The sequence below is a fragment of the Morone saxatilis genome, unplaced genomic scaffold (assembly GCF_004916995.1).
Source record: "Morone saxatilis isolate NCDOM2014 unplaced genomic scaffold, NCSU_SB_2.0 Contig6, whole genome shotgun sequence".
Taxonomy (NCBI): domain Eukaryota; kingdom Metazoa; phylum Chordata; class Actinopteri; family Moronidae; genus Morone; species Morone saxatilis.
The window spans coordinates 2677459-2688814 of record NW_023340206.1 but is presented as its reverse complement, the minus strand read 5'-3'; the positions used below and the strand labels follow the sequence as shown (position 1 = coordinate 2688814).

At 44.8% G+C, this 11356-nt stretch overlaps 3 protein-coding genes across 3 annotated transcripts in view; 2 read left to right on the top strand and 1 right to left on the bottom strand.

Moving 5' to 3' along the window:
- Positions 1–6: 6 nt before the first annotated feature.
- On the bottom strand, positions 7–3361 carry alg11 (ALG11 alpha-1,2-mannosyltransferase). Its single transcript, XM_035678010.1, has 5 exons — positions 3248–3361; positions 2312–2533; positions 1822–2193; positions 886–1451; positions 7–793 (listed from the first exon to the last, which is right to left on the bottom strand). Exons 1-5 carry the CDS (start codon positions 3292–3294, stop codon positions 510–512), a joined length of 1491 nt encoding a protein of 496 aa, XP_035533903.1. The 5' UTR covers positions 3295–3361; the 3' UTR covers positions 7–509.
- Positions 3362–3681: 320 nt separating this feature from the next.
- Positions 3682–7626, top strand: cpb2 (carboxypeptidase B2 (plasma)). The gene is made up of 11 exons (XM_035677864.1): positions 3682–3748; positions 3997–4072; positions 4156–4280; positions 4376–4484; positions 4646–4747; positions 5255–5359; positions 5467–5577; positions 5663–5753; positions 6077–6279; positions 6712–6796; positions 6871–7626. The coding sequence occupies exons 1-11, from the start codon at positions 3693–3695 to the stop codon at positions 7083–7085; spliced, it is 1278 nt and encodes a 425-aa protein (XP_035533757.1). The 5' UTR covers positions 3682–3692; the 3' UTR covers positions 7086–7626.
- A 212-nt stretch (positions 7627–7838) lies between these two features.
- The window catches only part of zc3h13 (zinc finger CCCH-type containing 13), a 9958-nt gene continuing 6440 nt past the window's right edge, over positions 7839–11356 (top strand). Inside the window, exons 1-10 of the mRNA XM_035678050.1 lie at positions 7839–7996; positions 8769–8945; positions 9224–9327; positions 9515–9629; positions 9821–9932; positions 10071–10237; positions 10325–10473; positions 10709–10909; positions 11045–11212; positions 11300–11354. Coding sequence (XP_035533943.1) covers positions 8778–8945; positions 9224–9327; positions 9515–9629; positions 9821–9932; positions 10071–10237; positions 10325–10473; positions 10709–10909; positions 11045–11212; positions 11300–11354 — 1239 coding nt within the window. The 5' untranslated portion in view covers positions 7839–7996; positions 8769–8777. The remainder of the gene's footprint in view (positions 7997–8768; positions 8946–9223; positions 9328–9514; positions 9630–9820; positions 9933–10070; positions 10238–10324; positions 10474–10708; positions 10910–11044; positions 11213–11299; positions 11355–11356) is intronic.

The following is an 11356-nucleotide window of genomic DNA, read 5'->3' as shown; positions in this document are numbered from 1 at the left end:
TTTTAATTAATTAAACTGACACTACTGACAAAGGAATGTGTCCTGTAAAAAAAAAAAAAAAAAGAGCTTCAAATGTCATCTCACAGGGTAATCTAGTATTTTACAAATACAAGTTAAAGAGAACTACACACGTTCCTGCAGCTGAATCCACTACTACAACGTAAAATACCTGATTTCCCCTTAAAAACATGAATCTGAAATTTGGCCGTGTATCTAAACTGTTTGTAGATAGAAACTTAAATTTAAATTCAGTAAAAGTAATGCAGTTAGTTTCTAATATGCACTGCCTCTCCACTCCACCTTGAGTGGTGAGCTACCAACTAAATTCACAATCTCAGCAGCTCTGTGTGAGCATGTGAGTGATGTTACTGCATCAGAAATGATCCCACTTAGTGACCAGATCTAAAGTGTAAACGCAGCCCTAAGTGCAACAAAGTAAAGGTGCTCAAAGTGTAAAATAGCCACGTAACCTACACACACACACACACACAAACAATGAGTCTCTTTTCTCATCGTTCAAGCGTTCCCATCAGAGGCTCCATGGCGGCGATGAAGCAGGCTTCAAACTCCTGATCTGAGAAGCGAGCCACCGACTGACGGGCGTTGCGTCTGATCTGCAGCCGGCTGGCGGCCGGCAGCGCCAGGATCCTGTCTATGGCCTCGGCGTAACTGTCCTCGTCGTCAGCCAGGTAGCCTGTCTGGCCTCCCTCGAAAGGGACCACGATGTCCAGCTTGGGGCCGCCGGATTTATGCGCCAGAATGACCTTTCCTGCTGCCATACACTCCACAATGCCTAGAGGGGGAAAAGAAGAGTGAAGATGCACTTTAACACCATCGGAATAGTCTGAAAGTCTAAACCTGACTTCATTCAGAGAGATAAATTACCTATTCCGAAGTGTTCGTTCCACATGGTATGCAGTCCGATGGTGGCTTCCCCCATCTCTCTCTTCAGCTCCTCGAAGGGTATATTCAGTTTGAACTCCACCCTGTCGGCCACACCCAGCTCCTGGCACAGCCCCCTCAACATGAGCACCCTATCTTCGTCCTGCTGGTTCCTGCATCCGCCGATCAGAACCAGCTTCAGCGCCTCCCGGCCCCCCGCGCCCTCCCTCCTCCTGTCTAACACCTTCTTGAAAGCTCTGATCTGCAGCCGGTGGTCCTTCTCCGGCCTGAACTGCCCGATGGAAACGATCGAGTGGCACTTCCTGTCCCCGTCCTCCTCCAGCGGGACGTCCAGGAACGCGCCGACGTCGCAGGGCGGGTAGACCACGCTGGTGCGGTTCGGGGCGCGCCACAGTGACAGGATGTGATCGAGCGTCCAGGAGGAGTTGACCATGATGAGGTCGCTGCAGGAGCCGGCCATGCCGTAGAGCAGGGCGAACAGGCAGTAGTAGACCACCTTGAAGGCACTCAGGAACAGACTGTTGGAGACGTAGTCTGGGTTGTTGAACCTGGGGCATTAACAGTCAGGTTTTAGTTATGGATTCTATGACCAGTCATTCAACTTCTCCCGTCTTCCCCACAGCCTCCCGGGGAAGACGGAGCTTGACACTCAGTATACACCCCTAGAAAGAACTACAGTGCTGCAGTTCCTTCTGGTCACCAATAGAGGACGATAAAAGTCATTCTTTAACTCCTTTTTGGTTGTATTCTGTTGCTGCATGCAGGAAATAGTTTCTAATTGAATGTGGTATTTTGAGAAATGCTTATGATAAGACTATAAATTACATTTTACTTTTAAAAAAATAAAATAAAATAGCCCATAACATAATTCTCAGCCATATGAGACTATTTTCTTTGGTAAAGACTCGCAGTGATTACCTGGGGTTCCTCTCTCTCACCACAGACAGCATGTCAGTGCTGATGGTGGGGTAGTGGACGTAACTCCCCACGCTGCAGCCTCCCAAGTAGCGGAACAGGGGCAGAGTGAAGGCGTAGCCCATGGAGTCGATGTAAAGGTCTGGGACGAACTCGGTCAGCGCCTCCCATCCCAGGAAGATGGAGCCCACGCTCTGTCCCAGCAGGGTGAAGTGAGGAAACAGGCCGGGCTCCACCAGCAGCCGGTGCCTCAGGAACACAAACTGCACCGGCCGGGGGAGCACGATGTTGAAGCGACGCCGCGCCCCATCCAGAATCTGCTGGCCCGTCACACCCAGGTCCCCGGTGTACACCACAAAGTTGATGTCCATGTACCTGTGCAGATGTGGGTTGAGTTAAGAAAGATTTTTGCATAAGCAGAAGCCATTTTGGTGTTCTGATTCTGCTTCTTTTCCAGCTGGCTCGCCACATACTGTCATATAAAGTCTTTCACCTGTTCTGTAGAGCCCTGATAGCACACCAGAGCACCCTCTCTCCCCCACCGCCAGCGTTGCAGTAGGGGTGGAAGAAGGCCACAGTGGGGCGGCCGTCCCTCGCCCGCCGAGCGTTCCTGCTGCTCTGAAGCCACAGACGCACCGCCAGCACCAGCAGGACCAGGACAGCGACAGAAAGCACGCACAGAACCAGCAGAGGAAGCAGCAACTTCCACAGCAGCCTGAAACACACAGACAGTTTGTTATAGGACACAGCGAGCAAATGAGCTTCATACGGCTTTTACAGAAACAGAACAGGCAAAAGAGGAGAGGGTGTATAAAAGGAAGTAGAATTAACCCACACAATAAAAGATTGACAATCAAGAGAAATCCAAAGGAAACAAACTGATGCTTATACAAGACTTCTGAGACTTTTGCTGAAGGCTGTTCAAGAGCCACAATCAAAGACAAACACTTATTTATGACCCTGACATGCATTTAAAAAAAGATTAAAGGCTAGCATGGTAGCAAAACCTTTAGCTGGAGGAGTATTATAGGAATATTGTTGGGACATGGGACATAATAAATAAATAAAGTCGACATAAACTCTTATTTTTAAGGAATATTACCTCATGCAACAGACAGTGCTATTCGACTATAAGGAACAAAGTGTCGCCTATAAATGGGTAATTTAATAAAGAGCTTGTTCTTCATAGTAACGTTGGTAGTAGTGACGGTAAACAAACACATTAATGTTATATTTATCTAAAGCTTAACGTTAGCTAGCTGTTAACTAACCTTAAACATGGTCAACATGTTACCAGTCGTGGCTCTGTTACAACCAGTGCAGCAGCTAATGTACAACACAGTGAAACACGCTCATGACGTTGAACGTGGACTACAAACATTTTATCCGTTTTAAAAACACACTCGGTGTGAAAGCTAACATATCTTACCTCGTTAACTCACACAAACAGAGGACCAGCTGATCGTGGCCCGACATCTTGCCAAGAGAAATTTAACAACACATCACCTTTCAAGCTGCTTTCAAGTTTCCTCCTCTGTTTCCCAGCTGGGGAGTTGTATTTATTTGGCGCCACCTGCCGGCGGGGAGGTGTTACTCCACCGAGCTGTCTGGCTTGTGCGGTTAAAAAGTCCCACTTACAAGCTTACATTAATTCAGACGTGTGTTAATTATAGAACTATTTTAGCTGACATTGCTGGAAATATAGCACCAGGAGTATACTAACCTGCTCCCTGTCAGGCATTATGGCTGATCTATGCCCTCGTCTTTCCAAAAAAGTAATGTTTAACTTCTAAATAAACACTTTTTAATCAATAATGTCTCTTCCCCCGTGTTTTGAGCAAACCTCTGTCATTTCCAGTCCGGATCTTGACATCATGAAAGCTCTTTGGATTTTGTTGCTGCTGAAGACAGGACACTGCATAGAAACATAGTGAGTTGATTTTAATAAAATATTTGTTATGTGGCAAACAAAGTAAATAGGTTATGAGACACATGTTGGGTGTGAGCACAGATGTAAACTCTATAGGTCAATGGACTTGTTGACACTGACACAATTTTAACATAACTTCTAAAAATGATACACCACACTTTACAATGCAGGTGAAAACACTTTACGATTGGCCCAGAGGGGTCTGCAGCATTCGTGTATTTTACTGATGTCGTTTTCTTTCCATTCAGCGACGAAGTTCTATCAATCACCCCGAAAACACAGGAACAAGTGGACGTCTTGAAGAATGTGTCCACTCAATACGAGGTATAGAAATGAGATTTTTCTTCATCTGTGATTGTGTTCCTCTGATTTTGTCCTGAATCATTATGCGCCATGTTTTCTCCCAGACAGCCTTGTGGCAGCCTGCCTCACCTCAGTTCATCAAAGAGGAAACTCAGGTCCACCTGTTTGTTCCTGCAAACAGCTCAGAGACCGTCAAGGATCTGCTACAGACCCACGCCATAACACACGAGTATGTTGCCTTTCTGGAAACACAACACACATAAAGCATTATCATCATATTTGATGCAATTTGTATGGAGGTTTTGTGATTTCTGTTTACTTTAGGGTGCTACTGGCCAACGCCAATGAGTTGATTGAGATGCAGACGAGGAACGACTCCGGTGACCCACGAAGCAGCTCGACTTTCTACGAGAGATATCACAGTCTGGAGGATGTACGCTTTCCATCTTTATCTTATTCCAGCGTCATAACATTCAGTTATTGATATTGTGTCAGAGAGGTGTTTACAGATGGGTAAACAAATTGATTACAGGACTATTGGATTGCATGTATTGCACTTAATGGCTATATTAGGGTTTACATTCTCCTTTGTAGGTCTACGATTGGATAAACAGGACCCAACAGGACAACCCCAGCACGGTCAAAACCATCCTCATTGGCTCATCCAGCGAGAAGCGACCACTCTACGTTCTTAAGGTACAAGAGCTGCAACGATTAGTCGATTAATCACCAACTATTTTGATAACCGATTAATCGGATTGAGTCATTTTTTACAAAAAAAAAATCAAAATTCTTTGATTTCAGCTTTTCAAATGTGAAAATGTTCTAGTTTCTTTAGTCCTCTCTGACAGTAAACTGAATATCTTTGGGTTGTGGAAAAAACAAAGACATTTGAGGATGCCAGCTTGGGCTTTGGGAAACACTGATCAACATTTTTTGCCATTTTCTGACATTTTATGGGCCAAACAACCAACTGATTAATCAAGAAAATGACTTATCGATAATGAAATTAATTGTTATTTGCAGCCGTAGAAGGTACATTCGTCCATCACCTAATGAGCCGCAGTAATGATTAAGATTCAGCTTTATTTTTTCCGTTATATGGAGCTTATATTTAGCTGAAAAGTGTTCAGACACTTTTTTTTTTCTAGCGGATACACTCTCACTCTGAATGAAGGTTAAAGTTCGCTCTCTCTTTCTCAGTTGTCTCTAAATAACAGGCCAGATAAGAAAGCAATGTGGATTGACTGTGGGATCCATGCCAGAGAGTGGGTCTCCCCTGCTTTCTGCTTATGGTTTGTACAGTATGTGAGTACATTTAATCTAGTATCAACAGGCTGGAAATGTCTTGTAGTAACATTGTTTTCTATTAGTTTGTGGTCTGGCACTAAGACTCAATGTCCCTCCTCCCTCAGTCTTTGGGATTTTACAGGCAAAACCAAGATATCACTCACATCCTGGACAACATGGACGTCTACGTCCTGCCTGTCATGAACCCTGATGGATACCAGTACACGTGGACAACAGTAAGCAGATCTGGGTTTGTCGTGCTCGAGCGGTTGTAAGGGAAGCTATTTCAACTGGATTCATGATCTGTCTCTGCTGTCTCAGAACAGGATGTGGAGGAAGAACCGCTCTGTCAGCAAGAGCAGCGGCTGCATCGGGGTCGACCTCAACAGGAACTTTGATGCCAACTGGTGCAGTAAGTCTTCCTCCCGCATTACATTACAGTTTGCTTCCAGCACCCATTGTCCTGTGAGGCAGAAATATTTCAAGAGCAGACATTCCTTTCTTACAAATCATCTGAGAATATGTGTGTTATATTCAATTTTACTCCATTAAAATAATATCTTGAATCCTCAACTGTGACAATTGCTTTTTCACACATTTTCCTATAAGTGATTGCATTTGTATATATCATACATTTCCTTTTTGATAAACACACTGAACTCTTTCCTCTGCTAACTGATCATATATGAGTGTGTCAGGAGCATCAGGAAGGTAAAGTGATGCTGTTTCTTCCAGCGGAGGGGGCCTCCAATGAGCCCTGCTCTGAGATCTACTGCGGCGAGTTCCCCGAGTCGGAACCAGAGTCCCAGGCCGTGGCCGACTTCCTGCGCAGCCACAAGGACTCAGTCCAGCTCTACTTCAGCATCCACTCCTACTCCCAGATGCTGCTCTTCCCGTACTCTTGTACCTTAGAGGAGGTGGAGAACCACAGAGTGCTGGTGAGTGCTGTGGTCACTCAAGCTTTCCTATTTAAGCAGCATGTTGTCTGTCAGCCGATGCCACAGTTCTCACTCACCTCAGAATAAACAGACAGGTTCTTTCATGCAGTGGTCAATTTTGACATTTTGGGCTATTTTGCTTACATGACATGTCTTCTTTCATACTTGTGGAAAGAAAACAAATATACATTTATGTGCTTATTTGACTACACTGTAGATTTCACCAAAAGTTAGCATTAGATAATGTCTAATTTGCACATTTAAACATACAATTTCAGAAAACTTGTAATAGAAATAATTGTCTGAATGTGAGTAATCAACTGGGGAGGTTTCATAGTGATATCTATTAGTTAGTTTTGTTTTCCCTATTCACCTGTAGTGTCTCCCCTTAGTTGTCCTTTCTAAATGTGTAAATGCTCTTTTCTTTTAAAGTTTGAAATGGCTAAAGAAGCTGCCCAGAAAATCAGAAGATATTATAGTAACACCTACAGATATGGTGCCGGAGCAAACACAATATGTAAGTAGGATTAATTCTTCAAGCAAACTGACCTTGACTTGATTCTCACACGAGTGCCATTGTCTGCTCTCCAGACTTGGCTCCTGGTGGCTCTGATGACTGGGCGTACAACCTCGGCATCAAGTACTCCTTCACGTTTGAGCTCCAGGACCGCGGGCGTTATGGCTTCCTCCTGCCACCGTCTCACATTTCCAGGGCCTGCAATGAAGCTCTGATTGCTGTGAAGACCATTGCTCTCAGGGTTATAGAGAAAACACAAGCCCCAACGAATCCTTCTCCAATTTTCTAAGCAGTTGCACCTGACATTAAGACTGAGAGTTCAATATTTGAAGCCATGTTTGTGAATGAATCCCAGGGTTTGTAGTATTAGTAAAAGATCAGCTAGCCTGTAAGAGCTTAGTACACATTGTTAAGAATATTCTGATTGTTATTCAGGGTAAGGAGGAGGGTAAGGACATTCCTCTAGTCTAACATTATATTATGGGTGTCTATTTTGCAGAGATTGTTTTGAGTGTATGCATTTACAGGAAACATAAGAATATGGTGCAGAGAACTAGCTGCAATTTATTAATTAAGACAAACTTGTAGACATAAAAACTGTAAAAAGACATTAAGTGTCAGTGTCTTTCTTCTTGGTATTGGTGTGCCACACACAGGTAGAAGGTAGTTCCAATGAAAACTACATCATCATGTATATATCACACAGATATTAACACTGATTGTTCTTTTTCTTGCAGATATCAATAATAAGGTCACAGTCGTTTCAGTGATGGTGTTACTAATGCGTGTACAAACAACGTGAACCCCTGCACGATGTAATGCTCTCTTATACAGAAGCTCTGCATTGAATAAATAAATAAATGAAAGAATAAAAAAAAATCCATCTTGCTGTGTGAATGTTTTGTCCACATTTCTATCGACATGGGGAATTTTATGTTGTAGGAGTTCTCCGGTTTCTGCCTTGTACAGTGGACGTCTCATGACATCAGTGAAAGGTGCATCGGTAGATGGCGGTGGAGCGCAACCCGTCGTTACAACCCACCGAAGAAGAAGAGGAGCTACGACGCGCACCCTCCGCCACTATGAAGGCACCGAGGGCAGTTTGTGCCTCTGACTTTAAAGAATAAGCCTTGTTATTTCTACAAGTGCTGAAGCCACTAACTGGACTAAAGTAGATGCCACACCGAATCAGTATCTTGGGTGAGAAGTTTGTTTGTTTGTTTGTTTTTAACGTGCACAGTGTGCGGCGGGCACGCGACTGACGGCGGCTGGAAGGCCCCGCGCTCAGATGAAACATGAAGTCATTAGCTTTTCGCTTTAGCATTAGCCTCCGTTCAGTAGCTGCTCGCAGCGTGAGGCGTGCAAAAACAAATGCTGAACGTCAGCCATTCACCGGCTTGACTTATTAAGCGCAGAGTAACTCGTGTGACTGCGAGACACTTAAAGAGTTTTCTTTAGAGTCGCGCTGAACTTTAGCTAACCTGAAGCTAGCGTGCGAGCCGAGCAGCACAGACAACAACAGGCCGGGACATTTGCATGTGTTTATGTTTTGGACGGGTCGCTACCTATCGGAGAACAAGAGCTGCAGGAAGTCGGGTCTGTACATTCAAATCTTTCTGGGAGGTTTCTGCATTAACGTTATTATTTTAGTCGTAATTTAGAGTGGCGAAATCAGTGTCCCTGCCCTCTGAATGAATGAATGAATGAATTCAGGGCTGCAGAACACAGCGGAGAGAGATCGGCGGACAGCAGCTTGATAAATATGGTTTTTAATGTCGTTTGATGTAACCCGTAAAGCATCCTTGACTATTACTCCCCCTCCTCAGTTAAAAAGCAGCAGCAAAAGATGGAAATTATTCTGCTTTTAACACTCATTTAACTTCCCTGCTTAGGTCTTCTGGTGTGTGTGTGGATGTACTGATGCAGATAAGTGCTCAGACATGCCGTTAAGCATTGTCTGTCGTATTTCCAGTCCTGCAGAATGTCCAAGATCAGGCGGAAGGTAACAGTGGAGAATTCAAAAACCATATCTGACAGCAGCAGCAGCAGCAGCACCACGACCAGCAGCACCAGCAACCCCGCCGCCCCCTCCCGCCGGCCCAGTGTGTTTGAGAGACTCGGCCCCAGCACTGGGAGTAATGCTGCTGATGTATGTATAACAAGGGATGCCGACTGAGCCTTCCAGCACACCCAGAGGATGTAGTTGTTTGTTTTCATGCCTGCTCTCCCTTGTTAAATATATAAGGAGTTTGCTCTTTCCTGCAGCAGGCATTAAGATGTCTTGACTTGCTGATAATAGCCTTACGCAATGTGTGTCGTTTTGTACTGAACCCCCTGTCCTCCTAGTGTCCCTACTGTGATGGCTGTCTGACTTGAGTGGAGGTTGGTTGCTGTATTTCATCAGGCTCTTTTGTTTGTGTCTTTCAGAGTCACTGTAGAAATTGGCTGAAGACCGGTAATTGCAGTTACGGCAACACTTGTCGCTACACACATGGAACTCAGCCACGAGGCAAAGGATTTAGCTTCAGTCGGTAAGATGTTTGAATTTATTTTGGCAGTCAGGATTTCTGTGTGATATTTTAGGAATGGGATATTCAGGACTTACATTTTTGGACCTATGATCACTTGTGTTTTTCCTGGTCCTTTTCACATCACAACATTTTACTATCCATAGTTGTTGACTCATTGCTTGTGTGTGTGTTTGTCTTAACGGAGCAGGTCAGCCGAGAGACCCACAGGTGATCTGCGGGAGAGGATGAAGAATAAAAGACAGGATGTTGACCCAGAAAACCTGAAGCGAGACCTAGACGAGCCCACATCCCCCCCAGCGAGAGTGAGTTCTCTGCTCTTTCGGTCTCTTCTAGTTTAAATCTATTGGCCAATGATGGCAGGTTTTTAAAATAAAGGGAAATGCTGCGGTGCTGTCACTGAGCCTGAATCAGATTTTGACTTGGAATGTAAATTGTTTTTAAACCTGGAACTGCAACACGCATATCTTATACATCTATGTGTGCCCATTTACAGCAGAGAGACTCCTCCAGAGGCCGACACAGGGAGAAGGAGGATATAAAGATCACAAAGGAGCGCACCCCAGCCAGTGAAGAAGAGCCCACAGAGTGGGAAGCCAATCGTGAAGGTTCAAAAGCTTTTTTTTTTTTTTTTCCATTTGATTTTACAATTTTAAATTAACTAAAAAACATTAATGTGAAATTTGACATCATATAAGATCTGGGCTTTTCTTTAGAAGTCTCTGTTTTTATTGTTTGACTTTAAGACTCAGATATTGGTGACTACGATTACGAGTTATCCCTAGAGATGAAGCGCCAGAAGATTCAACGTGAGCTGATGATACTGGAGCAGGAGAATTTGGAAAAGAGGGAGGAGATTGTCATCAAGAAAGACGAGGTCCCCACCAAAACTAGAGCCGCCGCCATGCCGAAGGTAAGCAAAGAATTTTTTCTTGGCATTCAGCCTGAAAGTATCTTCTGAAATATCTCTACCTCACTGCCACTCATCTTTGTCCCTCAGGCCTCCCCCGAGCAGTTAAGAAATAAGGATTCACCCTCACCCAGGAAGTCCAATGCATCCCCAAAACACAAAGGGGGAACCAAAGGCCCCGGCTCTGGGAAAAAAGAGAAGAAGGCGTCAGTGTCCTCACCTGTTTTAGAATCTGCCAGGTAGGAGTCTGTGGCTGGGCTTGCTTTTTAGTTTTCAGGTGGACCTAACAGACTTTGGTTATATTGGGTGGCCATTAAGTTTTGCGTGCAGATGGTACTACTGTGTGTCCATGGATGACCATCTGACATTGCAATGGAATCCACTGCACTCATCTTATACTCCTGTACAGTAGAATATAATCATTATCATGTTTTAAGAAGATATAACTGATATCTTTTGTCCACTTCCAAGCAGGTCTTCAAAAGGGAGCCACAGTAAAAAGAAAGGGCCCCGTACACCTAGTCCTCCTCCCCCGGTCCCTCTGGACATCCCTGTTGTGGGGAAGAAACACAAAGGCAAGCACAAAAACAAGGAGAAGTCGGAGGAGAAGCAGAAGGAAGGGAAAGATCGGGGACGAGATACGGAAAAACACAAAGAGAAGAAGGAAAAACGCAGGTACGGCGTGGATGATGGGCCAACATCGTCTAAATAATATGATCACACAGCATGTTCATTCATTTTTTCTTTGCTCATTTAAGAAAACGTATCTTCAACTTCTAACTCTCATCCTTTTGAACGTGTTGTTTATAGGGACCGATCAGACAGTTCCCACAAGGCCAAGCGGTCAGTGACATCAGAGGAGCGTTCTGGTAGTGTGTCATCGCCTTCTAGGGGCACTTCACCCTCCGCCGTGAAGAAATCCACCTCTCCTAAAGCTTCGTCCCATAAGACCCCTGCACTGGTCTCCCCTCCTCGCAGGTTAGCGCACATGAAGCACTGAGCAATGATTCCTTCGAACAGCAGAGTTTAAGTCTGCCAGGAAATAACTGTCCTTTATCATTGCAGGTCTCCCTCTCCTCCACGGCGCCAGCGCACCCCAACTCCTCCCCGCCACCACTCCCC